This window comes from Emys orbicularis, chromosome 4 (assembly GCF_028017835.1).
Source record: "Emys orbicularis isolate rEmyOrb1 chromosome 4, rEmyOrb1.hap1, whole genome shotgun sequence".
Lineage (NCBI taxonomy): Eukaryota > Metazoa > Chordata > Testudines > Emydidae > Emys > Emys orbicularis.
Window position 1 is genome coordinate 145848456 of NC_088686.1, and position 27145 is coordinate 145875600.

A 27145-nucleotide genomic window follows, 5' to 3' on the forward strand; every position below is an offset into this window, starting at 1 on the left:
GGGACACGTCCCCACTGCCTTGGAGGAGCCTCTAAGCGGATGAGCTACTTCATCAGGTAGCATTTGTGGGCAGTTGGCCTGATTTCATGACCCCAAACAGAACATTTTCCTGAAAGAGCAGATTCTTCCTCTGTTCCCCCGTCTCTCACCCTGTAATCTTATACACCCTGGGTGGAATATTCAAAAGCACTCAGCGTTGGACTGACTCTTCTCCCAGTGGGGTTAGTCAGGCTAATGCTGAGCACTTCTGAACATCCTACCTGTCCTGTACAAGAGATATGAAGAGCATGTCCTGTTCCAGTGCATATATATTCCATGTACACTATGCAGTCATGTATGCAGCGCCTGCTCTTGTCGTATGGAATGGATAGTATGTTTGGGCGGGATTACAGCTGCTCAGGACGGACTGGCTTGAGGACTATTAAAAGGGATTCTACAATTGCTGTGATGTTTGTTTGGGATTTTTGGAGGGGACATCATTTTAATATGCAAATCACGTAAGGGGATAAAATTAATATACATCGAATTAACTCATTTCAATGGAAGATTCAGCCGCTGTCACGGACAAGATGACATCATGGGATTAATGAGAGGACGGGAGTTTGCAGCTGGAATAGTTTAGAAGCTGCACTAGGGTGGGGTGAAGGGATCACAACACAGACACGCTCTGCCCCTTCTTACCCATAGAATTCGCAGGTCTGGTTTCCCAGGAACACAGACACGCTGCTGCCGGCACCCAGGTAGTGGCCACTGATGGTCACCATGGTCCCTCCAGACTCTGGGCCGCGGCTAGGGCTCAGGGAGCTCACCGCTGGATTCTTGAGAAGGAAAGGAAAGAAGAAGGTCACTGCTTTTGTCTGCTGGGATCAAGGCAGGATCAGATCATGCCTGAGGGAATATTGAGACACAGCAGAGAGAGTCTCCTTATTCTCAGTTCATAGGCCTGGTGCCACAGCCGCCCTGAGCAGCTGGGAGTAGCATATGCAGGGAAACTCACCTCAGCCTTCACAACCCAATTCAGCTGCCAATTTCTAACAAGTCTCAACTGAGCATGTCCAAACTAGGATTTTTTTTTCAAAGGTTTATAACTCAGCTAAATATGGGTGTTTTTCCCCACAGAGAAACAGCAAAAGGCAAACTCCTAACAGGGCAACCTTCCTGCCAAATGTCAAGTCTTTACTCCAGATGGTTAGGATTTGGCAAAGTTATAATCAACAGAAAACAGAGTCTTATAATGGGAAGTGTTGGGCAACCTTAACTATATGCAGCACTATCAGCTCTGTCCATAATACACACAAACCAATAACGAGAATATTGTGGTTGGAGGGTCTATCTCCCATCAGTGACAGAAAGAGTTATCTGGGCATCCCTGGGAGTTTACAGTCCTATATCCTCTATGACATCAGTGTTTCTATTGTAACAATGCCAGTTTTTATACTGCTTGCATCAGTGAAGGCTACTTATTCCTTTTAAGAGAATCTGCAGAAAGCAGGTACTTTTTTGTTTTCAATCAATGGATATAACCAAATTTTTTCACTAATGCTTCCACATTACCACTTTATGACTCATCTGCAAACTGGCAGCATCCCATCTCCAATCCCTGGGTACTACCTGCTTCATAGTAGAGAGTCAGCACATTGAGTCGGTGCCGTTTTCTCCATTGCTTTCAAACCTCAGCATATGCTTACAGGTATCAAAGGAATTGACAGACTGGATTAGACCAGCAATCCATCTAGGGCAGTATCCTGGTTCTGAAAATGGTTGGTAGTGGATGGTCCATAGGGAAGCACAAGGAACCTCAGAATGGACAAATGTGGAATAACATGCCACGAGGGGAAGACTTCTTCTCAAGCAGTTCATGGTTGGCTTCTCTCTCTGACCCAATTTTTATCTTATCTAATGACAACACCAATACAATATGGTTTGAATATTAAAAACAACATGATGTTTATCAGTGGATTATAAATCTGAACCTCGGATACAGCAAAGAGAAGCAGTTCAGAACTGAATGGACATGCCAGCAGTTAAGCAATTGTTTAAATTTCCAAATTCAGAGTGGCTTTCAGTTAAACTTTCATGGACAGTCCCAGAACTTAACTGAGCTAAAACTTGACTGGCAAATTAATACGGACCTGTAAGGATCCACTGTTCCATGCTGATAGCAAGATCAACTTCCTAGAATAGTACAGTAATGGTAGAATTAATTTGTCACTGGCTGATAAGAATTTTAATTATTGTAATTTGGGAATTATTATTTCTAGATAAAGTAAGCACTTCGTGTTGAATTCGTTTTGTTAAGCTTTTTAAGCACTACCATAAAACCACCTTTATTTTACTTTCTGCAATTTCTCTGTTTTTATCTTTAAAATTCTCTTGATTAATAAAGCTTAAATTTAAGAACTCCTGAGTGGGTGTACTTTAGCTATACAACCCCAAATTCATGAAAAATTACTTATCCGGTGTGTGCTTTATATTCTAATTACTGTAATGTTCTCTCATTGTGGTCACTCTTCTACATATATAAACCCTTTATGAATCCTACCAAGCACTTGGCATCAGTAAATTGTGGCAAGGAGTTCCACAGGCTAGCTGTGCATTATGTTAAAAAAAAAAAATCCCTGTATCAGTTTTAAATGGGTCACCTTTTAATTGTTTTGGATGTTGCCTTGTTCAAGCATTACAAGACAGGGTAAAAGGTGTCTTTGAAAATTCAGGAAGCTTCCAAGAGGTAGCACCCTGAACAGAGTGTAGACTCTACCTTCAAAAGGTCATTCTCTTAAACAAATGAAAGGGGGAAGAGCAGGTGCTAGGGACATTAAAAAAAAAAAATCTATAACCTCCCCGGCCAAAATGCCAGGGCTGCAATTAGGCAACCAAATAGGATTTCCCCATTTCTATCTTGTATGATTCTATGTAAATTATGGGAGATTTACAGATAGGCTCCACCTCTCCAGGTAAAATGGGCGTCACTAAGTTGACAGCATAGATCCTGCAGCGTATCAGTCCCCTAATGAGCTCATTAAGGCATGAACCCTCTCAGAGTCGGAACAGAACTCTGTTTTAAGGTACCAATCAATTTTATTACTGTATTTAACGGAGTTTGTGGCTGTGCTATGGGGTGGGAAAAAACCCCAAATAACAAAAGGAAATTATTTACTTGAAGGTTTTGATGCCTGAGAAAAAGAAATGATAATAAAGGAAGTGCTGGGAAAAAAAGGGACAATGCAAGGAGCAATAATGCTCAGCATATGTTTAACAGGTTGCTGCAAGGTATTACTCCAAGATTAATTTTTGCAATTACTTTCAGCTGGGCCCTGGTTATTATTTAACACAAACCACAAGAGAGTTCCTTCTGTATGGCTAGGAAATTTTCCTTTAAAAACTGGCAATCTGAGAAAGACCAATAAGACGCCCATTGCCTGTTACACTGGAAACTGGAATATTCAGGATAACCCAAAGAACTGCCCAGGAGCAGGGAACTGCATGGCTAAGGAGAATGGGAAAAGGACACAGGGCTTTTCACTTCAAGGCTGCCAGATCATCCAGCCCAGGTCCCTGATACAGAATACTATCTGGTGGCAGGGGCGGCTCTATGTGTTTTGCTGCCCCAAGCACAGCAGTCAGGCGGCTTTCGGCGGCGCGCCTGCGGGTGGTCCGCTGGTCACGCCGATTCGGCGGCGTTTCTGCGGGAGGTCCGCCGGTCCCGCGGCTTTGGCGTACCCGCCACCGAATTGCCACCGAATCCACGGGACCGGCAGACCTCCCGCAGGCATGCCGCCAAAGGCAGACTGACTGCTGCCCTCACTGGGACTGGCAGGCCGTCCCCCGCGGCTTGCCGCCCCAGGCACGTGCTTGGTGCTCTGGTGCCTGGAGCCCCCCCTGCTGGTGGCAGTTAGGGGCCTGTGGGAAGGGTGTCAGCTCTATTCCCAGTAGGCTGGTGTCCACATCACAGCAACTACTGCCACACCTGGCAATACGCGAGACCTGTTGTTGGCAGTCACGGGAGAGAGGCCAAGGACTCAGTGGGCAATGGAGACTGAACTTCCCTCTCAGCCTTAGAGCTTGTGCCTCTAGTTCCCGCCGCACCGTTGGGAAAGGTTGTGTTGGTGCATCTCTTGTTACAAGTGCCCTGTGCATATACAGTAGGCGTAGCTGACCCCAGCTGAGAGCTTGTCTCCCTTCATTAGCAACATATTCATACAAAATTTAATCGGGTAATAGGCAAACGTGTTTAAAGCCCGTCTTTATTCAGTAAAGGGCTTAAGCGCAGGCTTACATTTTAACATATGCTTAAGTGCTTTGCTGAACTGGAGCCTTGAATTCAAGTTTCCCTGTCTATAAAATGGAGGATTTTAAAATGTGCTTCTTTTGATAGAATGGAACCCTGATTTTATCATCACAACACTAAAGAAACATCTTGTGTTTTTAAAGTTTGTAAACATGGACTGATGAGTTTTAATTAACATTTGTAAAGTGCTTTAAGACCCTCAGGTAACAGGTGCTACAGGAACGGAGCAGACTGCCCTCCTCCTCATTGCCTTCTCTGGTTACACTGATGTTCAGACTCTCTCCTTCAGCAGGCTGGTAGCACATTAATATTTTGCACCAGTGCAACGTGGTTGAATAAATAAAATCCCAGCGCAATGTGGTGCTCATAACACTGAGAGATAGCAGGAGCTGGCCTCATTTATCTATCAATTAGTTTACAAATTGTGGACAATTGGTAAGTGCTAGCATTTCGCTGCATGCACAGATTCCACTCAGCATAAAATCAATGTGGTTGGATAAAGTGCCCTGTGAAGGCAAAAATGGAGATACAAAAAGCCCCAGCTGTGTCTCGCAAGTTTATGAATCAAAAGGCTGCTAATTAAATAAAGGAAAGACGCAATGATCACTCAACAAACGGAAATCCACTACCCCAAAGAGTAGCTCTTGATTAAGTGCATGGATGGAATCGACACTGAATTAGCATCCTTAGAGGAAGTCATTCGATATCGGGATGCAGAATTACTCCATTCCCAAGGTAGGTTGCAGGAGAAATTTAAATATGTAGAGACCGGCAGTAAGTCAGATATGTTTAGTATTCATGTGCGAATGATAAAAAATGGCTCGATCGGGCCTTCAGTATCTTAGTTTGACAAAGGTGATCCCTGGGTGGTCCCCAGGTAGTGATCAACAGCTTGATGTCTAGTTGGCAGCCGGTATCAAGCAGAGTACCCCAGGGGTTGGTCCTGGGGCCGGTTCTGTTCAACATCTTTATTAATGATCTGGATGATAGGATGGATTGCACCCTCAGCAAGTTTGCAGATGACACTAAGCTGGGGGGAGAGGTAGATATGCTGGAGGGTAGGGATAGGGTCCAGAGTGACCTAGACAAATTGGAGGATTGGGCCAAAAGAAATCTGATGAGGTTCAACAACGACAAGTGCAGAGTCCTGCACTTAGGACAAAAGAATCCCATGTACAGCTACAGGCTGGGGACCGACTGGCTAAGCAGCAGTTCTGCAGAAAAAAACCTGGGGATTACAGTGGATGAGAAGCTGTGTATGAATCAGCAGTGTGCCCTTGTTGCCAAGAAGGCTAATGGCATATTGGGCTGCATTAGTAGGAGCGTTGCCAGCAGATCGAGGGAAGTGATTATTCCCCTCTATTCGGCACTGGTGAGGCCACATCTGGAGTACTGCGTCCAGTTTTAGGCCCCCCCGCTACAGAAAGGATGTGGACAAATTGGAGAGAGGTCCAGCCGAGGGCAACAAAATTGATCAGGGGGTTAGGGCACATGACTTACGAGGAGAGGCTGAGGGAACTGGGCTTGTTTAGTCTGCAGAAGAGAAGAGTGAGGGGGGATTTGATAGCTGCTTTCAACTACCTGAAAGGGGGTTCCAAAGAGGATGGAGCTCGGCTGTTCTCAGTGGTACCAGATGACAGAACAAGGAGCAATGGTCTCAAGTTGCACTGGTGGAGGTCTAGGTTGGATATTAGGAAACACTATTTCACTGGAATGGGTTACCTAGGGAGGTGGTGGAATCTCCATCCTTAGAGGTTTTTAAGGCCCGGCTTGACAAAGCCCTGGTTGGGATGATTTAGTTGGTGTAGGTCCTGCTTTGAGCAGGGGGTTGGACTAGATGACCTCCTGAGGTCTCTTCCAACCTTAATCTTTTATGATTATGAATACGTACAGTGGAGAGCAGCAAGAAGCAACACAATAGATTTATCCCAGTCAATTAAATACAAAAGTAACATGTCTTCATTATTCTTCCCCTCCCGAGAAAGAGGAAAATTGTGAGCAACATGACACCAGTTCCATGGCAGGATAGTACCTAGCTACAGGATGAACTTACATTAACATAGTGCTTCTGCTCAGAGGATCTCAAGATACTTTACAAACAGGACCTAATTGAGCTCAACAATTCTGTGAAGCAGGTAAATAGTATCACCATTTAACATGCAGGGGAAATAAGACAGAAGTCTGGGGACATAAACTTAGGCCAGTGGAAGCCACAGGGGCTCAGCATGTCTGAAAAATCAGACCGCTTGATTAGGTGCTTGTACAACATCACAGAGAAGTCAGTGTTAGAGTCATAATTTGAACTCGGGACTTCCTGGCTTCCCATCTCACACCCAAGCCACAAGTCCATCGAAAGCACACTCCTAGCATGTGTAGCAGCCAAAATCAGAAAAGATGCTTTGGCTTTCCCATCCCTCCCACTGGTTTTGCCCAGGTACTCACCACAAACATGTACTGTTGTGAGGACGTGGCCATGAACTCAGGTTTGCACTCTCCGATGCAGAGGCGCACTGGACCGGAACTGATCCCTGGGAGGGCCTGCCCCATCTCACACACAATTCTGAAAATATAAAACCCACAAATGAGACCCTAGTAGGTAGACGCAGCAGTGACTTACTCAGCTGGATGGTTCCCTTTCTCCCTTTATTTTGACGTCTGCTGCTCTCCCCTTTTGAAGGAGCTAATTACTATTTTCCCCCCATGTAATAATTAAAAAAAAAAATCAAAATTAGACATAATTATTGCAAGCTGTAAACTCCAGAGCAATGCAGAGCACTAATGGCAAATATATTAGCCTGAAGCAAAGTAAGTGTGAAGTCCTCAGAGTAATGAATGAGTTCATTAAGGGAACAGCTCACATTGTGGGTTCCTGTTTAATCAGAAGTGGAGAGACCCATTAGGAGATGACAGACACAGGCCTTTCAGTAGAAAGTAAGTTTACTCCTTATACTGATGAAAGAAGGTTAGTGGAACTGAATTGTACGGATACAGTATTCTTCATCTAGTCCAGATCAATACCTGAGGATGGGCTCTCAGGCAGGGAAGGGGTAAAAAATCATAGCATTTAGAATGTGAACATGAGATACTCAATAGAAACGTCTGGATCAGGATGGCAGCTCAGGATGGCGGGCGGGGATAGAGGCAGGAAAGAAAGTGTGGCAAGGCCCCTTCTGCCTCGCTGGACTTAGCGCTCCCTCCTCTGGCAGGGACAGGGCCTGGGGTAAATCAGCCCCACTCTGGAGTGTGTCTGTCTTTCCTCTTCGGGGTTTGTTTCTCAGCGCCTGCCCGGTAGGCGTCGGGGCAGGCCTGAGGAGTGCTCCTCTGGCAAACAAAGGGAAACAAGTCTATAACACATCGAAACAAAAGGGGAAATACCTTTCCCTGCCCCCCTCACTGGGGCAGGGGTTGTCCTGCCACTGGCCCCGGGGTGTCAGTCCTTCCCCTAAACAGGCACTGGGTTTGGGACGTCTCCCCTATGGGAAGGAGCGCAGTCGCTCACGCTGGAGAAGCCTATCTCCCTGCTGCCACCAGCCTTGCAGCAGTTTGTCCCCCCTCCCCAGGAGAGAGGTTTTAACAGGTTTCAGGCAGCCCTTAATTGGACTCAGGTGTCCCTAATTGACCTGAAGTAACCCCTTCCCAGCTTGTAGGAAAAAGGGCCTTTAGCATTCTAGGGCTAACATATCTGTTTCCCCAGACCCTCCTGCAGGCGTCCGGCCTGATGGTGTCACAAAAGGAAGAGCTTGATCCTGCCCTTGGTTGCATGACACAAATCTCCCTGGGTCACATGCAATACCTGATTTCACCAGGACAGTGGCAATGGGTAACATGTACTGGAAACAGGAACCAGATCATAGAATCATAGAATATCAGGGTTGGAAGGGACCTCAGGAGGTCATCTAGTCCAACCCCCTGCTCAAAGCAGGACCAATTCCCAACTAAATCATCCCAGCCAGGGCTTTGTCAAGCCGGGCCTTAAAAACCTCCAAGGAAGGAGATTCCACCACCTCCCTAGGTAACGCATTCCAGTGCTTCACCACCCTCCTAGTGAAATAGTGTTTCCTCATATCCAACCTAGACCTCCCCCACTGCAACTTGAGACCATTGCTCCTTGTTCATTATTTGTCACACCAGCGGATTCAATAGGCAGTGAACCAAGGTTTTCAAAGCCACCTCAGCCAGCATGGATCCTTAGCAATGCCTCAAAAGGGATGCTGCCGGGAGTCATTCCCACTGTGGTGTTAGAAAAACAAAACACCAGAGCAGTTTGCTAAAGCCTGGTAACCAGAGAGACTAAAAGTGAACAGCCTAGTCTCACTGACCAGGTGGACGGGAGTGAGAAAGGTGAACAAAGAGGATCAACTGTGAAAAGCAGATTAAGTACTAGGTAGGTAAGTGAATGGATAGATGGCATGGGATATATAAATATATTATATAATGGAAAACTCTGCTGCAGTAACTAACTGGTCCCTGCTGGTCAGTCCCAATGGAAAGGCCAAGGGCGGATGGTGCATAGATACCGAACTCCGTACCAGAGCAAGGTTGAAGATATATTGGCCAGGAGATTGTGGGGAAAGCTTGTACTACCACTGCTTGTACTTAGATAAACAGAAGTCTTCAGTCTCTGAAGTGATCATTTGAGCAGCTCTCACCCGTGCTAGACTCACTAGCGAATAAAAAGGATTTAAAGAAAAAAAAAAATCTGTAGACAAAACGCGCAGCTGATGCTAGGAGGCTTAACAAAATACAAACATGCTAGCAAAGAGCCTTAATGTGAAAACCATTATCACTACACATCAAAATGGGTTTCCTATAGAGACGCTGCCTTTGGAGAACAGAGGCTGAAGTGTCTCCGCTGTGTGCCTAAATTTGCCACGCTTTGCTCTCTCTTCCCCTTTCAACTTGACGGAACTTTCTCCCCGGAGCATCATTTTGCTGCTGCGTCTCCATGAAGGCAGGAGCAGCAAGAAGAGAGTGCTGTTGTTCTGGCACTGGCAGACTGTGGGAGATGGGGAATCATGACAGGCTGGTGGTTGTGACTGGGAGATTGCTCCTCAGTGTTGCTGCAATCTTGCGAGAGAGAGGATAGTCATTATTCCCTCCACCAGATGGGCAGCCAAAACCCAGGGACTAGTTGCAGAAGCCACAAAGAAAGGGTGGTGGGATCCAGGTTTTATTCCAAACAGGGGGACGGGGACACCAGTGCTGGATTTCAGCAAACTCAAGAAAAGATCAAATGACCAACTATTAGCCAGTAATGTGGACCTTTTCATTACTCAGCTGCCCAAATAATACCTTTGAGTAGCCCCAGAACAAGTAACAGGGCACATGTTATTGCATACACCATCAGGCATGTTGGGAATGAGGAATGGTGGCACAAGCGGCTATGGTACGTCTGATCTCTGATTCCTAATCCAGGCCAAAATCCCAGCAGGTACCCTCCTACAAAATGATGCACTCGACAGAGCTGTAGGGTGCTGATTTCTGGGCTAAGTGGCCCTTTAACCAACATTAACCTAATTGCCAGCTGATAGATTGCATGGCTGGAACATATGGTGAGTCATTACAGTCTCGGAATTCAGTCTGCCCACAGAACCCTTCAGAGGGTCCTTTTATCCGGATTCATCTTTAAAAGGCAGCTCTCATGCTAACACTTGCTGTTATCTGCCCAGGATAAATGTTTTAATGATGTTAACAAACTTTGAAAGCTTAAGAGCTGCAATTAGAATTGTCATTATAAAATCAGGATTTCATACTATCAAAGGAGGATAATTTTATAATCTCCCATCCCTGATTTCAAAAATAAAATACTACAGTTTTATAGCATAATGGAGAGAAATCACCATGTCTTACAATGGTATTAGTGCACTGCTTTGAGTCATTAATATAATAAAATAATAATAATACTTTGCAGTTCGGTAGCATCTTTCAACCAGTGATCTGAAAGCACTTTACAAATCCAAAGGCTATGTCTACACTCAGAGCTAGGGGTGTGAATGTGCTGCTCACGTACACATACTTGTGCTAGCGCTCACTGAGCTAGTGTGAGTACAAAACAGCAGCATAGCCAGGGTAGCTCTGGTAGTGGTGGCACGAACCAGTACAAACCCACCTGAAACTGTGGATAGACACTTGGCATGGCTCAGCCATGCCTCCAAGGCTGCCTCCCATGCTACCGCAGCCAAACTGATCTTTATACTCGCACTAGCTTAATGAGAACGAGCGTGAGTATGTGTACATGAACAGCGGCATCCCACCCCGAGTTCGAAGTGTAGACATAACCTGAGCTGCTCACAGTCCCCCCCCCCCCACTAAGAACAGTAGATAATGTTATTATCCTTATTTTAGAGATGTGGAAACTGAGGTACAGAGTGATTAAAGTAACTGGCCTAAACTGACACAGCAAATGAAGGGAAGACCTTGGAACAGAACTCAAAAATCCTGACTTGCAGTCTCCTGCTCTAACCACTGGACTATATTATTTAAAATAAGGGATCTTCCCAGCCTGAAATCTCTTCTCCCTACCTCCTGAAGTGACCGAACCCCCCATTTCAGTTTACAGTACCAGCATCGCTGACCTGAGCGGCGGGTAACTGAGATGGACTTAGACTTCACTCAGTGTTTACGAGCGAATAGTCAGGGGAATATGATCAGGGCTAAGCCTGACTATCCAAAGGGGAACTCAAGCTGAATGTAATCCACCAGAGCTCACCAGAGCAATTCTCCTTTGCCCTGGCCTTACAGACAAGTTTATCTTGCTGAGCAGGTCGCTATCCTTTCTGCAAAATCTGTATTTAGTCCATGTGAAAGGAATTGAGTCCCCAGGAACAATGTACTTTAGCTAGAGACAGCACAGAAACAGCTCAGGTAGTGGGGCTAGGCATGAAAGGGGAGCTCAGTCTTCACAGCCTCTCTGCTGGGACTGCCAGCAAGGGGGTGAATTAAAGCCAACTGCTTTTAGTGACAGACACGTCCTCTGCTTTGAGAACTAGACTGAGACCCACCAAACTCATTTCACTCAAGCCATCAAAGAACAACCACTTTCAGCGGCTACAGACCCTGGGACAGATCCATTCTCAGTCCCTTGGGTTTCTCCTCTCTCTCTCCGACTTGCTCCGACAGTGCGGCACTGTATCTGTATTAGCTGCCAGACCACCTTGCCAGTGCAGCAAAGATTACTCAAGAAAAGAAGTTGCTTAGCATATTCCATCTTGCCCACTCTGCATGAATGCACCCCCTACTCTCGTAAGCATATTGGCATCTTGGCTAAAATAAAATAGAACTTCCAAAAAAAAAAACCCGATCTGAAATGGGGACATGTGTCACTTTGGGAGGTTTATTTGCCTGTCCTCTGTTACACGCCTATTTTCTAATTTTCGGCTGACATTTTTCTCAGTGAAATAAATGAATTGACTCCAGTGGAGGCCTATTCGGATTAAACTGCTGTCACCGCCTCACACACCTAACAAATGGTTGCCTGCAGTCAGCAGCGCGGGATGCATTCCAACCGGAGGGGAGGGAGGTGGAAAGGCTGAGGGTAAACAGCAAGGTGCTCATCAGAAAAGTTGCTTAGCAAAGCAGGAGCCATGGTGCAGAAGGAAACAAAATGCTTAATAAACCTTTAAAAGGGCCGGTTAGTGCCTGGGATGAAATCCAAGCGTGTGATCCTTAGCAGGTGTAAACTGGCCCAGCCCCATTTAAGTCAGGAGAGCTACATCAGTTTACAACCACTGAGGATCTGGCCCGCAAGGCACTGCCGCAGTTCTGCAGAGCAGGGAGGAGAGAGGCAGGCAGTGACTGGAGCACGTCTCTGACTCACGGGCTGACTGTGCTTTTGCTTTCATCACGAAGAACAGGCCTTCTGAAGGGCTGCTAGATCGGGTGCTGTACACCAAGACGCCAGGAAATTAAAGGCACCCACTAGTGAACTCTAAGAGCCGGGCCAAGTGCACTTACTGCTCTGCGATGACGTACTGCTCCTGCAGGGGAGTGCACTGCACCCCCGCCACCTGCACGTTGTGGGCAATCTCGGAGAAATCCAGCCCCAGGTTCACGCCATGGATCGTCACCCGCGTCCCTCCTTCTGGGGGCCCTGACACGGTCAGGATCTGGAGAGGAAACAAAATACAGCATCTGCATTACTGTCGCCTCCTGGCAGGTGCCTTGAGCCTGCTCATGTCCTGGCACTTTCTTTGCACCAGGTCTGGAGGGATCCCTCGAAGGGCTGGCAGCTGCAACCAACCGACCGGCAGCCTATTAATGCTGCAGACAGGAGGGGAGATTATCCTGCCAACTTCTCCTCACCGTTTCCCACCAGCAGAGGCTGAAGAGATGCAGCGTGGTAGGAACGAGTTAATCCATTGTACTTCCTCACAGCGACTCTGCTCCTGCAGCAATAGGGGTGCTGTGGGCCTGCCTGCAGGTAAGTCAGCACAGCTGCATGCAGGACGCTTGCACAGCCCCGTGGCGTGATCCCACAGCACTGACTTACTGTGACTTACGGTGCACACAGGCACCACTAGGGGCTGCCATTCGCCTCTTCAGCCCATTGGGGGAGTAATGCCAATTCTTTCATCAACACAGGGAGATAATGGGGAAATGACCCGGGGATCCTCTCAGACCCATTGGGCTTTGCAGATGGAACTTGTTTACAGCACAGTGGTTCATTCACACAAACTTTACCATGTCAGGACCTAGGAGAGTCTTTGGATGGTTTCCCCACAAAGCCCAGTGCTTCCTTCACCTGTTTTGCTGTATAATGAATTTTATCACGCAAGCTGAACACAAGCACTGAACACTGCAACCTACATCATTTCCACCTGGCTCCTTGGGGCGGCTAGAGACTCCCATCATCATCCCCAGTCCAGCACACCTCTCTCACTTCCATGCCCCATATCACGCCCAGACATCTTGCAGTAGTCATGGGAGCCAGCGTCTGTGCCTACTGTGCCGGAACTGAAGATGGCTGAAGTGCTGCAGCTGGCAGAGGCCTGAACAATCTTAGCAGCAGAAATATCTGCTAGAAAGATAGGATCAGCTCCCTTTTTATAGACTTATATACAAGATCATAACCTTAAAGGAGTGGGCTGCTGCTATGGAGAACTTCATTACGTTCTGCCTTGGACGGTCTCTGAATTTTAATACCACATTTTATTAGTGAGTAAGGCAACGAGAAGCACTTCAAACAACTCTTTGAAATGCTAAAGGGTGAGGAGTACATTTTAAAGATGTCCACTTATAGTGTCTCTCAATCATGATTGCCTCCGTTCCAATTGCAATAGGATTTCATTAAAGATCACTCCCCCTCACCAGCCAGTGGCATGCACTAGGATAGTGAGAGGCCATAGGATTGGGACCCAAGAGACCTCGGTTCTATTCCTGGCTTTTCCACTGGCTTGCTGTGAGGCCTTGGGAAAGTCTCTGTGCCTCAGGTCTTTGTCTGTAAAATGGGGATAAGGATAGAGACTCTCCATTTGTGAAGCACTTTGAGATGGATTGTGAAATCGCTAGTTAAGAGCAAAGGATTATTATTAATGCAAGAATGACTTAATCCCCAGCCTTTGGTTACCAGCTCCAGCTTTCTGACCCTCCCACCATCCTACCCAACTTTTCTGACCGGCTGCCCACTTTCCCCAGGAGCTCAGAACAGCTTCGTAGGTGGGATCTGAATTGTTAGTACATGGAAGGAGATGAAATGTAACACATGAACACTGATAATCATTCATGTTGGCAAATACAGAATATCCCGCTGTTTCAGTAGCCCATCAAAGCAGCCCTCGTTAGAACCCCTGCATATCATGTTCTATTACATCCCCTGGCTACAGATTTAATTGGCATGTGCCCCACCCCGTGACCTCTATGGATGATCCCTTTTTAAACCCCTCCACTTACCTAACACTGGCCTCCTCACATATCCACTACCAGCAGTGCAGGAGCCTTCTTCTCCGCAGCATCTGCTGCCTGGAATAGCCTCCCTGTATCTTTCTACCTCATTTTTCTGTTTCCCGTCTCCTTTCAAATCTCAGCTGAAACTATTTCTTTTCTCCCTCACTTATATGTCTTAATTTCTCTCCCTTCACCTCTGCTCCTATTTATTATTAACTCTGAAGCTGTATTATTTAATTTGGCAAAATGTTCTGGGTTGCAACTTGCTATATAGACCATACGATATACAGCTGCATTGTATTTTAAAATACCTTTCTCTGCACTGCCTATGCCTCAATTTCTCTCTCTTTGCACTCTGGGTTTTATGACTGAAGGCTTTAATTTATTCACTATACAGTGTCTGTTGCACCGCTGCTTTCTGAAACTCATACCACGTAGCATGTCTTGTACCACTTAGCTCTGCAAAGCACCGTGTTCCCAAAGAAGACACTATACAAAAATCAAGTTGTATTGTATTCTATTGAACATTGACAGCCCGGGCTGCTAATGTTGACACTGCTAGTCACACATAACCAGAACACAATTCTTGACAGTTTACATTCCTTACGACTGTAAATTAGTTTAAACCCTACTTATTGCAGTATTTACACTACAGGATGTGTTGACTTATCACACATCCAAAAACCACCCCTGTGGCTTGCCATTTTCTGACCCAACGGCAACCGACAAAACCAGACCGTGTTGCCAAACAAAACAACATTTCTTTTATATTTTTTATTTTGATAATGTCCTGACCTGGAAAATGCCCGAACCAGATTTCCATTCGACCTAGATTTTAGGGGCCGCTAATTGAACAGTTTTGAAATAACTGTGCCAAGTAGCAGCCCCAGGGTTAGGACAGATGCATTCAATTAATTACAGCTGGGGAGATTCAGTCAAAAGCATAGAAAGGAGCAAAGTCTTAGAGGTCCAGTTGTGCAGAACTTCGGTGACCTCCTTTGAGCAGAACTGGACTCGGCCTGTGCACTGCACGATGCAGTGCGACTGCCATGCTGAAACGGCAGCGGCAGTTGGACTTTGGGTTATTTTTTACATACCATGGTCAGACCCTATACTTATGCGGATGCACAACCCAATTATGCACAGCAAGTCTGACCCGAGGCTGCTGCTGACATCACAGTGTCTCTCGAATTTCAGCGACAGCCAGTCACACTTGGAGGATGCATGAACTGGAGACAGGAGATTCTCGTTAAGAATAATCTCATTTTCTGTTCTGAGATGCAGGAGGAAACAGTCTCCACGTAACAAGACCATCTCATTCTATTTAATACCTCTTCCCATGTGTCTACATTGTTATACTGTGCTCATCACCAGGGTATTTATTTTAGTTCTCTCTTGCGAAGACAAATCCTGACGGTCTCTAGAACATCTGTTATCAATTAAAATGGGATTGGGAGTAAGCACTCCTGGGTTCTGTTCCCAGCTCTGCAACTACCTCATTGTGTGGCCTGAGCAAGTCACTTTCCCGCTCTCTGCCTCGGTTTCCCCATCTATAAAATGGGACATAGTAGGCTTTGCACAAAAGGATCAGCATCAGAGACTATTAGGTGAAAGTATAATGTTTTGCATTTGCATAGATCTTATCTTCATAAAAGTGCAGGAATATAACCAAAGTGACAGGAGAGATGATATTATAAAGCCTGGGGTAGCTGCACCAGTGCAAACTCCTACTGTACACAGGCAAAGCCACTGTTCACACTGGTGCTGCTTACTCCAGCTTGGAACCAGGGTAAGCTGCAGCAAAGCAAATGACAGTTTACCCTGTTTGCACTGATGTGGTGACACAGCGGCTGGAATCAGGGCAAATCATCAGTGCAGGTCAGTGTGTTCTGCACTGTCCAGCCTTCTCCAGGGCAGTTCAGATATTAGAGGTCCATTACCCCTGTAAGGGGTCAATATTCAAGTTTACTGCACCTCTACCCCGATATAATGCGACCCGATATAACACGAATTCGGATATAACGCGGTAAAGCAGCGCTCCGGGAGGCCGGGGCTGCACGCTCCGGCGGATCAAAGCAAGTTCGATATAATGCAGTTTCACCTATAACGCGGTAAGATTTTTTGGCTTCCGTGGACAGCGTTATATCGGGGTAGAGGTGTATTTTAAATGGAGTTATCAAGCAGTTCAGTTTAAACACAACACTGGATTAGTTTATAATGAAAAAAATAAAACAAGATGATTTAACTACACAGAGAAAGAGCTTAAGTGAGAACAAGTATAAGGTATTAAAGTCAGAAATGGATACAAGAGAAATAAAGATAAGTTTTAGCTACCAGAAATGTTTTAACAAGCTAGACTTGGTTCCAGGCAAAATCCTTACCACAGATCACAGCAACAGGGCTGACCAAATTCTCAGGTCAGGAACTCCCCTAAGTCAGAAAGCTGGTTCCTTTGTCATCTTAGATGAAAGAGAGATGGGGAGAGAAAGCTTGGGGTGCTTTTGCCCCTCACTTTTACAGTCCAGTCACCCTTTGAATTGCATTTTCCTGAGGTTTCAGAGTGGTAGCCATGTTAGTCTGTATCAGCAAAAACAACAAGGAGTCCTTGTGGCACCTTAGAGACTAACAAATTTATTTATAAGCTTATGCCCATATAAATTTGTTAGTTTCTAAGGTGCCACAAGGACTCCTCATTGATTTTCCTGAGGGTTACCCCTGATAAAGTGCCTTCCAGCTGTGAGGATGGAGACATGGAATCTTATGGTGAAAGAAGTTCCATGTTGTTTGCTAAAATGCAGATCGACCTGTTCCTGCCCCACTTTGTTGCCAAACAATGGCCAATTGACCACTGATTGCCAATTAACTTTGATGACACCCCGGTTCACCCCATCCCCAGACTTGTCTGGTAAACACCCATTAGTCATCATTTCAGCTTATGTTCTTAACTCTTAATACAAATTTCGTACATACATTACACAAGAATATTGATGATCAGCGTGTTATTAGTTTTTAAATGATACCTCACAAGGTATATTGTGCACAAAGATTACAATGATGTGTAGGGTGTGAATACAGGGGTGCTCTGGGTCACAAATAGGTATTACTGAACCTATTTTAGAGACAGGGAAACTGACACAGAGAGCAGAAGTGATTTATCTAGGGTCACCCCACAAATCAGTGGCAGAGCCAGGACAAGAACCCAGAAGTTGTGACTCCCAGTCACCCCTACGCTAACCATCAGACCCCATTCCCCTCTCAGAGCAGGGAACAGAACCCAGGAATCCTGATTCCCAGCCCTCCTGTCCTTACCTACCATTAGAAAGTTCCCTCTCCTAAGGTAGGATCCAGTTTTTTTAGCATCATTAATGTTTCCTGTCACCCCAGTTGGGGTGGTTCACCATTTTCAATGTAAAACAACACAGAGCTACAAAAAGCAGGGTCTGTGTGTGGGACGGAGATGTGTCTTACAGCTGATCCTAAGGATATCCTTGCTACAGTCAGAGGTGAGCCAGACAGTCCTGCAGTATAAGTGACTATCATACCCCATCACACTCAGCATCAAAGACACAACAAAAAAAGATAGAGTCCCAGCCACGCAAAGAGTGGCAAAAAAAATTACCAAAGTGTCATTTACCTTCTCTCTTTTCTTTTTTGTCCTTTTATTTTTTTATTATGTTCTAAGCTAGCTGGATCCCAGCTGATGAGCCCAGCAGGGACCCAGCACATAAGCATCCCTAGCTCCTCATCCCGGCATGATCCCTCCTTGTCTCTGTCTTAGCTGATAGCACATTCAGAACCTAATTGTTATCTCAGCAGAGCAACTCCATTATTCAGCCTGACACTACCCCCCTTTAGCTGTTTGTTGCAGTGATGTTATATTAATGAGGCCTGCAAATAAATGAATAGGAGATCAGAGAGCTGCTTGTTCTCAAGAAAACTGATTTTTTATTTATTTATCACAGAGGCTACAGACATTAGGGAAGTTTTATGCTGTTAAAGAAGGGACACTGCTGACGGAGGCGAGAGCATGGACTCGGGTCCTGTAAACCAGTGCTTCTCAAGCTATCTGATGTGGGGGACCGGCAATTTTTTTCCCCAATGTGCCAGGGACCGGTGCCATATTATTATCCTATTCAACGCTCTTATGAGGAAACTCGCCGCGGACCGGCAGCCGATGGCTCACGGACCGGCACCGGTCCGCGGACCACCACTGCTGTAAACGGAAGGACTGTATGTTAACTATAATTCATTTCCTTTTGTTTCAGTGACAACAGGGTTTCTCCTTGGCATTTACACATCCCCCCATGATGCTGGGAACCTGGATGCAAGCGCACTGGGCTAGGGTATGAGAACTAGAGCGCTGAACTGACTGGAGAGAGGGAAGCTAACTGCAAACAGGAGAAATGGTGAAGAGTCTTTCAGTGGGAATGATTCAAGAGCTTAGTTACATGGGCCAGTATAGGGGGTCAAACTCGCCGCTCTGTTCCACTGGTGCAACCCTGTTGAACCCTGCGCTAAGGGTCTGCCTGTAGGCTCCCCTAAAACTCAGACCCCTGAAAATGGAACACATTGATTTGTTAGCACAAGCAGAACCGTACCTTCTGCTCGTGTCAAGCTCAGAGTCCACTTAGGTCGTCAATCCCCTAAGATTCAAACATTCCCTGGAGAGATCCTTCGTGCCTCCGGCTTTGAAGGAGACACACAGGCCGGGTGATGGAGGCAACCAATCTGCAATAACCACGGCTAAGCTATGCTCTCTTTTCCTTGGACGGAGACCGCCGATATTACTTTCCAAGTTGGACAGTGATAAAATATTCTATGGCAGTGCCCAGCCCACAGCTAGCATGAACGCCGCAGGAATGGAATCTCCAGCTCAGAACACGAGCAGCTTAGCTGAAAGTTGTTTTGTGGTTTTATTTCTCCTGCTTAACTCAAGGAGAAGAAAATAAGACTTCTTAAATGTTACAACTGTCGGAATCATTTAGTATGAGGGAAACTGCCGGCGGAGCCTATTTTGCTCCTGGCGTCTTGTAACCCAGCCTTGTGCAAACAGCACAAATGCTTGTGGGAAAGAGAGGGAGTTGCATTCTGTTGAAGGGGGAGAGGGGAGAAGTTTATTTATTGTTAAAAGATTATTGAAAAATAAAAAAGGAAACAAAACGCCTCTAAGATAAAAGATCTCTGAACCCATCCGGCTGGTAGAATAGGGGTTAGCATCACATGGCATCAGATGGAAGCGAGCAGGTGGTGCTCTCAATTCAATGGCTACATAACCAAGGTGACATTCACCCCTGGGCAAAGAAGCAGCGCACACAGCCTCTGCACCACTTAATTGCACCTTAAGTCTAAATTTAAGCATATGCTTAAGGGTTTTGCTGAATCAGGACCTAAGTAAACACAAGGGCCTTAAACCATGGTTCAGTGGGAGTTAAGAGCCACAGGGGCCTTGTGTTTTGTGCCCAGAGTGAATTTTGCACAGGGAGCGATCGTTGTTGGTGCCTTGAGAGGTTTTTGTTAATTCCCTGCATGCCCTTTTTTATTTTAAATTAACAGACACTGGCCTGTGGAAATTCTGCGGCCATGCCACCCGAGCCGAGGCTGCTGCAGGTTAGAAAAACTTCCAGGCTGGCAGTGCCTCCTGGTTATTAGAAAACAAGTCAAATGAGCTTGGGGATGTCTGAGTAGCCCCACTAGGACATCTCACCTAAGATCAAGCATGGAGCTCCTTACCCGGGTGATCCAGCTCTGGTTCGACCAGTCCTGGACGACCAGTACAGGCCTTCACCCATCAGGGGTAGGTAAGCAGAGTACCATGCTGCTATGTGAGGTGAATCTTTGGAGTGAACCCTTACAAACTAAGGTTCATTCTATCGAGGCACCTCTAATAAAGCCAGGGCTTTGTCCTTTGCCAATTTCCCCACTCCCTCCACCAATGTGTTTGTACACCAGCTGGTTGCCCCAGAGGTGGCTGCATTTCATCGGTGCACATTCCATATTCTGTACGGCGTTTTGAGATCAGTGATGCTGAAAAGGCATGATGGAAAAAGAATACATTATTCAGTCGCCAGTGAAATCAGCCCGTCCCTGTAGACTGGGTAAGGTTATAGCACAAGTTATTCCCTCACAATATCTGGGGCACTCGGGAGATAACCGTTCTGGATTCCTGCCTGTGGACACAAGTATCTAACTCTATGGTGATAACTGGAAGAAACATAAGCGCAGACACTGAGTGTACACACGTGTGCATGTCCATGTATGCACCTATTGAGGTGGCTGAGCTCCAGCAGAAGGGTGAGCTGGAGAGAAATTCGTGTTCAGACGTTCAAATGTTAGATAAGGAGAATATTGCTAGATGAGAGACTCACTTGCCCATACTAGAATCTCATGTATTTCACTTGACAAGGCCAAATTCTGCTCTGTTACACCAGCGTAAACCCTGAGCAGCTCCACTGAAGTCAAAAGCATTACTCCAGATTTGCAAAGAGAAGAATATAGCCTCTTCTCTCTTTCGCTCTGCTGGAAAATGTAACATTGCCTGAATCCTCCTTTTCTGTTGAGGTTAATGTTTCTCATGATCTTAAACTGCAGGGAGTTAGTGAGCTTACATAGAGCTGGAGAAAGCATTTAAATAGGAAACCAACGAAAACTTGTCACAATGGGTCAGGAGTCCTGTCGCATTTCAATTTGCCAAGGGTTTTCTTTTCTCTAGGTTGAGCTGACTATGAGCTCAGATGCACCCTGGTGGCTGCTGTCAGGGACAGCCATCGATGGTTCCAAGGCGAATTTTATTACAGCGAGGGTGCTGGGGGGAAAAAGAGTGACTGATGAGCTCCTAACCTGGCTTTTATACAAATCAAGAGACTCTTGGACTGTTCCCTGTTGGGGGAGGCCTAGAACATACTCTGTTGGGGTGGGTCTGTCAAAACCAAGCTACAGCCTGTAAAATAATCCAAAACTGACGTTTGATTTAGGAGAGGCAGCAATCCCTGAACTCATTCCACCAAGCTCGGCTGCTTGATTTCTTAACCTGCTGATCTCTTTGTTCAATCAGCACCGCCATTATCCTTGCTTTTCTATAGCCCTGCAGACCGAATACATTTTAGTCTCTAAAAACCAGCAGTGGTGAAACTGCACAAGAGATGGGGATGCAAGATCTTTTCAGCTAAAAACTGTGATTTCATTGGCTGAAAGGCATCTGGAGGGGGGCCACATATCAGGCTCCAACAACAAAGGATGATAGGGCCCAAGTATGAAAATCACCCATGTTTTCATAAGACAGACAGGGTGGGGAGAGTCGGGGAGGGGGGGTTACTGAACTCGGGTGGCTAACCAGAATCTCTGCCAGAGACGCAACATCCATGCAGCTATTTTTAGTGCACTAGCTCAAACCCTGCTACCACAAGTCAGTCTGCCCAGGCTGGGAGACTCCCTTCCAGCTGCAGTGTAGACTTACCCACAGAGACCTGAGCACAGGACTGGCAGGTAGTATCTCCTTACCAACTCTCTCTGAGGCCTAGGACCAGTCAAACTCTTTGGGCCACATTCAGCCCTGGTGCAACCCCACAAATCTACCCCAGTGCTTAATGCTTGTTTTCTCCCCTCCCTCTCGGTCAAAGGAGGATAATGATATTTACCCGGCTCACCAGGGGTTGTGACATTAGCTAAAGTCTGCGAAGTGTTCAGCAGAGGAACAGCATCACGTAAATGGTAAATATTATTGTGTTTTTAGAAAAGCCCTTGTGTCTGTTTCTTTCTCACAATTTGATGATGATGGAGTGAAATTAATCAGAACCTGACACCTTATAATAATAAGTGTCCTTTCTTGTCAAAAAGTAACAAATTGAAGCATGAACAACAACAACACTGAAAGTACAAGGAGGGAGAGGAATGATTTAAAGGGGAAGAGATGAAATGAGGAAAGTGAATTTGAGGAACAGCTTCTGAACCATCACAGGTGTCAGGGCCGGCTCCAGGCACCAGCTTGCTAAGCAGGTGCTTGGGGCGGCCACTCCGGAGAGGGGCGGCACGTCCAGCTATTCGGCGGACGGTCCCTCACTCCCGCTCGGAGCGAAGGACCTCCCGCCGAATTGCCGCCGCAGATCGCGATCGCGGCTTTTTTTTTTTTTTTGTGCCGCTTGGGGCGGCCAAAACCCTGGAGCCGGCCCTGACAGGTGTTAGTCTGTAGTGTGTCCTCCAAAGGGCAGTAGTGAAAGCACCGACTTATGAGACACACCCCAAGTCTACACGAGACAGCTGCAGGAGCTGGATTCAAGCTAACAGCAGCAGTGAAGACAGTGCAAACTTTAAGGCAGGCTATGAGTGGAGTCCATAACCAGGGTCTCGGCTGGGCTTGTACTACCGTGCTGAAGGCCGTGCTGTGGTGTCTACACTGCTATTGTTACTCACCCTGACTGGATTCAAGCTAGTTCGGGTAGGCTAGCTTGTGAACAGCTTTTGCTGTGTAGATAAACCCCTAAAACCCTGGGATCAGAGAAAGCACTGCAGAATAGACTCAAGAGGAGACGCCCTGATTTCAGTCAGCCACTGGTGTACCTGCACCCATGCAAACCCTCAGTGTAGACAGGCAACTGGTACTTGCCCTGGGGCAGCTTATTCCTAGTTAAAAGCAGGCTAAGCTGCACCGTTACAAATGGCTGCCTGTAGCAGCTTGCCTTGTCTACACCAAGGGTTTGCACTGATGGCAGTAATGGCCAGAGCAGTAAGGTCTTTCCCCTTCTAACTTCTATGAGTGTGTGAAAGAGGATCTCACATTTTAATTTGTTAGTAAGTTGAACCCAGCTCTGCAGACTAAACAGATATGCTTAGCCATCCGTTTGATGAGAACATAAGAACGGCCGTACTGGGTCAGACCAAAGGTCCATTTAGCCCAGTATCCTGTCTTCCGACAGTGGCCAATGCCAGGTGCCCCAGAGGGAATGAACAGAACAGGGAATCATCAAGTGATCCATCCCCTGTCACCCATTCCCAGCTTCTGGCAAACCGAGGCTAGGGACACCATCCCTGCCCATCCTGGCTAACAGCCATTGATGGACCTATCCATGAACTTATCTAGTTCTTTTCTGAGCCCTGTTATAGTCTTGGCCTTCACAACATCCTCTGGCAAAGAGTTCCACAGGTTGACTGTGCGTTGTGTGAAGAAATACTTCCTTTTATTTGTTTTAAACCTGCTGCCTAGTAATTTCATTTGTTGACGTCTAGTTCTTGTGTAATGAGGAGTAAATAACACTTCCTTATTTACTCTCTCCATACCAGTCATGATTTCATAGACCTCTATCATATCCCCCCTTAGTCGTCTCTTTTCCAAGCTGAACAGTCCCAGTCTTTTTAATCTCTCCTTATATGGAAGCCATTCCATACCCCCAATCATTTTTGCTGCCCTTTTCAGAACCCTTTCCAGTTCCAATATATATATTTTTTGAGATGAGGAGACCACATCTGCACGCAGTATTCAAGATGTGGGCGTACCATGGATTTATACAGAGGCAACATGATTTCCATTCTAACCACTGAAATACACAAATACATGGCATTGCTCTATGACTATCTGTATCAAAATTTGAACACTGAGGGTCTGGGGTCTGATCTGCACATAGAACTTGTACACCTAGATGTTCTAATGGTCCCCTCTAGCCTTAAACTCTGTGATTCTAGGACAATGATTTATTTAAAGTAGTGCAACCCCCCTGTGTGAACAAACTTATTTTGGTGTAAACCAGACTTATATTGGTTTAGCATAAGGCCACTATGAACAGCTCTCTGCTAAATGGAAAATAAGCCACTCAAACCGTAAAAATGAATTTGCAGGGTTTAACTAAACCTATTTAAAAATGGATTCAGGTTAAACTGGTGCAGCTTGTGTGTAGACAAGGCCTTCATTAAATTGGTGCAAGTCTGTGTGCTGAGAAGGCCTGATTGTCCCTTGTGCAGCCATTCTGATTTGGTAACATTTTATGCCCACTTTACATTCATTTTGCACAGGTGCGAATGGCAACACATAGTGCAGGGCAATGGAAAATTAGACCCTAAATTTGTATTAGAAACTAGCTAAGCAAGAAATCAAAGGCTTCCTGGATCCAACACTCTGATCTGGCCCCCAAGAGCCACCACCAACAAGCATCACCCCAACAACTGCTTTACAGTGAATAATTCCTCCAGGAGACACCTCGTGTAGGGTCCTAACTCCCTCCCTGTAATCCAGAGAAGTCAATTATAGACTAATTACCTCCCTGGTTTAATTAGTATCCAAGGAGCAGGGCATAGCGGGCACCCCAGTGCTGAGGACACATCCAGACAAATGACAGAGAGGGAATGGTCGGCAGTGAGGGTGTAACCCCTGGTCACACGCTAAGGAAGCAACACATTAATTTTGCGGGAAGCACTGAAGTGTTTTATTCATTCTTCTTCAGTGCAGAATGGAGGATATCTTGTATCTGGGCCAGAAATGAGGCAGCCAGGAGCAGACACAAATCAATCTGGCATTTCAAGCATGATGAGGTTAAACAGAATGGGCCAGGGATGACAGACAGGCGGACTCGCTGTGGCTGGATTCTCTTACCTCGGTGATGCGGGGATTGGAGCACTTGACGTTCCTGCTGGACCAGTCGAGCCAAGGGTGAATGGGGGAACTGCAGTGCTGCCGGAGCGTGCACTTGGCCTCTCCGCTGCACCAGCCGCATTCGAACTTCTGATCTGCTTTCAGGCACAGGCCGCAGCTCTCCCGCTGGGCGGCGCATTTGTACAGGTGAACTGTGGAGAAGGGAGAGGCGCAGACTGAGCACTGACCTGGGGACTAAATCTTCAGGACCAAAAGAGCTACATCTGCTTACAGTATCAGTAGAGATGAAGACAGCCCACAATTCCCCTTGACTGATGAAGAGAAGAGACCACCTCATCAGGCACCGGTGGAGATGCTTGAAAAAGATGTGTGTGCGGGGGGAAGAAGGGGAATAGGGCCTGTGGGGGTAATGAACTGAAAGGTTACCGAGAGATCTGCCTTGTACCTAAATGGCTGTAAATATTCTGCACAGCTCGTGGGGTACCATCTCTCACATTTGTTTTTCAACAAGCTGATCGCTCCCTGCCTCTCGCTCTCTAACTCAGCCGTTTCTGATTGCCCTGACCACCGTGGATGCCCAGGTGACTAGTGCCAGCTGGGACAGAAGCAGCACTGTTGCAAAGCTGGGCAGCGTAGTTGGAGAACCACAGGGAACGTTAGTCAGGCTCATCAGAGCCACGCACGGTTTTGTTGGCAATGGAGCTTTTAAGCCTTCTCATTCCCACTTATCCTTTTTCCAGATGTTCTCAGACGTTATTGCTCCCCATGCTTGCTTTGGAAGGCAGCGTTGAAAACCTCTTTGTTTAGTTTACTCCATTGACCTAAACCAAGAAAGAGCTCATTGAAACAATGTCTCCATTTCCAGGGAGCTTGGCAGGGTCTCCCAACAGGGCTCCAAAGTATCAGGTTCCTCAGAAAATTTCAAAGCATTCAAAAGCAAAATATAACTCCTACGTGGATAAACAGGAACCTGTTAAATTGATGTCCCTGCTTCAGCAAAATGGGACTATTAACAGGTATTCTTTTCAGGGGGCTCATTGGCTGCTTTCAGTCTATTTTGCTCTGCAATACACTAGATTTTGTCACACAGCCATGTATTCTGGTACCAGCTCTATTTTCCTACTGCATTCCTCCTATAGCTGGAAGTATAACAGGTTTCTTTCTTTATCGGGGCTTGGCTGCACTGGCTCGCTTCAGAGCAGGGCAAATGTAGATTTTCTACAGGTCAGATCTTTTAACAGGTCTTTTCTAAAATGAGCGTTGTGGCATCCAGAAGCAAAGTCCACATAATGAACTGCAGTATCCATATGGACTACTGCTATTACTGAAGATATAATAAGAGGCACATACAAAGCGCACACTGAATTTTCACATGATCAGAGGTTTTAGATCTAATATCCTGGTTAAATCTACTTCCCTAAAATTATCACAGGCAATTGCGTTTGAGTGGTGGGCAAGTGGTATTCCCATGTACAACTTGTAAAACACTTGGGGATCCTACAGGGTGAAGGATGCTATATAAAATACAGAGCTGTAGGGAGGCCCATAGATATTTTCAGAGGTGATCCCGCTAGGTTAGGATTGATGTGCCTTGGTAAGTTAGTGTATGAAGAGAAGCTTGGACTGCTGCTGCCCATGTTGTGTGGAGAGACAGAGGGTTTTGCAGTCTGTCCAAAGGTGAAGTTTTTGCTGTTGCAGATTTCTAGTCACTTGTTATTTATGCTTATTGCAAATTATTCTCTCTCCTTGCACTCCCAGGCCTGTTAAGTTCATGCTCCATTCCCCTTGTCAAACTATGCAGCACTATTGTACAAGTGTGTCCCATTGGGATTCCCAGATTTCAGTGCCCAACATGAAAACCTCGCCTCAACCTTGTGGATGGCTCAAAGTAACGTGATATGAGAAGCACAGGTCACATCGTACTGACCTGTGACAGAGGGGTCTGAGGCAGCCACAGGGGTTATAGTGGACCACAAGCTAAATATGAGTCAACAGTATGATGCTGTTGCAAAAAAAGCAAACATGATTCTGGGTTGTATTAACAGGTGTGTTGTGAGCAAGACACGAGAAGTCATTCTTCCGCTCTACTCTGCGCTGGTTAGGCCTCAGCTGGAGTATTGTGTCCAGTTCTGGGCACCGCATTTCAAGAAAGATGTGGAGAAATTGGAAAGGGTCCAGAGAAGAGCAACAAGAATGATTAAAGGTCTTGAGAACATGACCTATGAAGGAAGGCTGAAAGAATTGTTGTTTAGTTTGGAGAAGAGAAGACGGAGAGGGGACATGATAGCAGTTTTCAGGTATCTAAGGGGGTGTCATAAGGAGGAGGGAGAAAACTTGTTCACCTTAGCCTCTAAGGATAGAACAAGAAGCAATGGGCTTAAACTGCAGCAAGGGAGGTC

At 46.2% G+C, this 27145-nt stretch overlaps 1 protein-coding gene across 1 annotated transcript in view; it reads right to left on the reverse strand.

The window, feature by feature from the left end:
* Positions 1 to 27145, reverse strand: part of PLXNA2 (plexin A2) — a 282077-nt gene that overhangs the window by 56126 nt on the left and 198806 nt on the right. The window contains exons 11-14 of the mRNA XM_065404089.1: positions 24747 to 24937; positions 12242 to 12393; positions 6731 to 6848; positions 682 to 818 (exon numbers count right to left, since the gene is read on the reverse strand). Of these exons, the coding sequence (XP_065260161.1) occupies positions 682 to 818; positions 6731 to 6848; positions 12242 to 12393; positions 24747 to 24937 (598 nt within the window). The remainder of the gene's footprint in view (positions 1 to 681; positions 819 to 6730; positions 6849 to 12241; positions 12394 to 24746; positions 24938 to 27145) is intronic.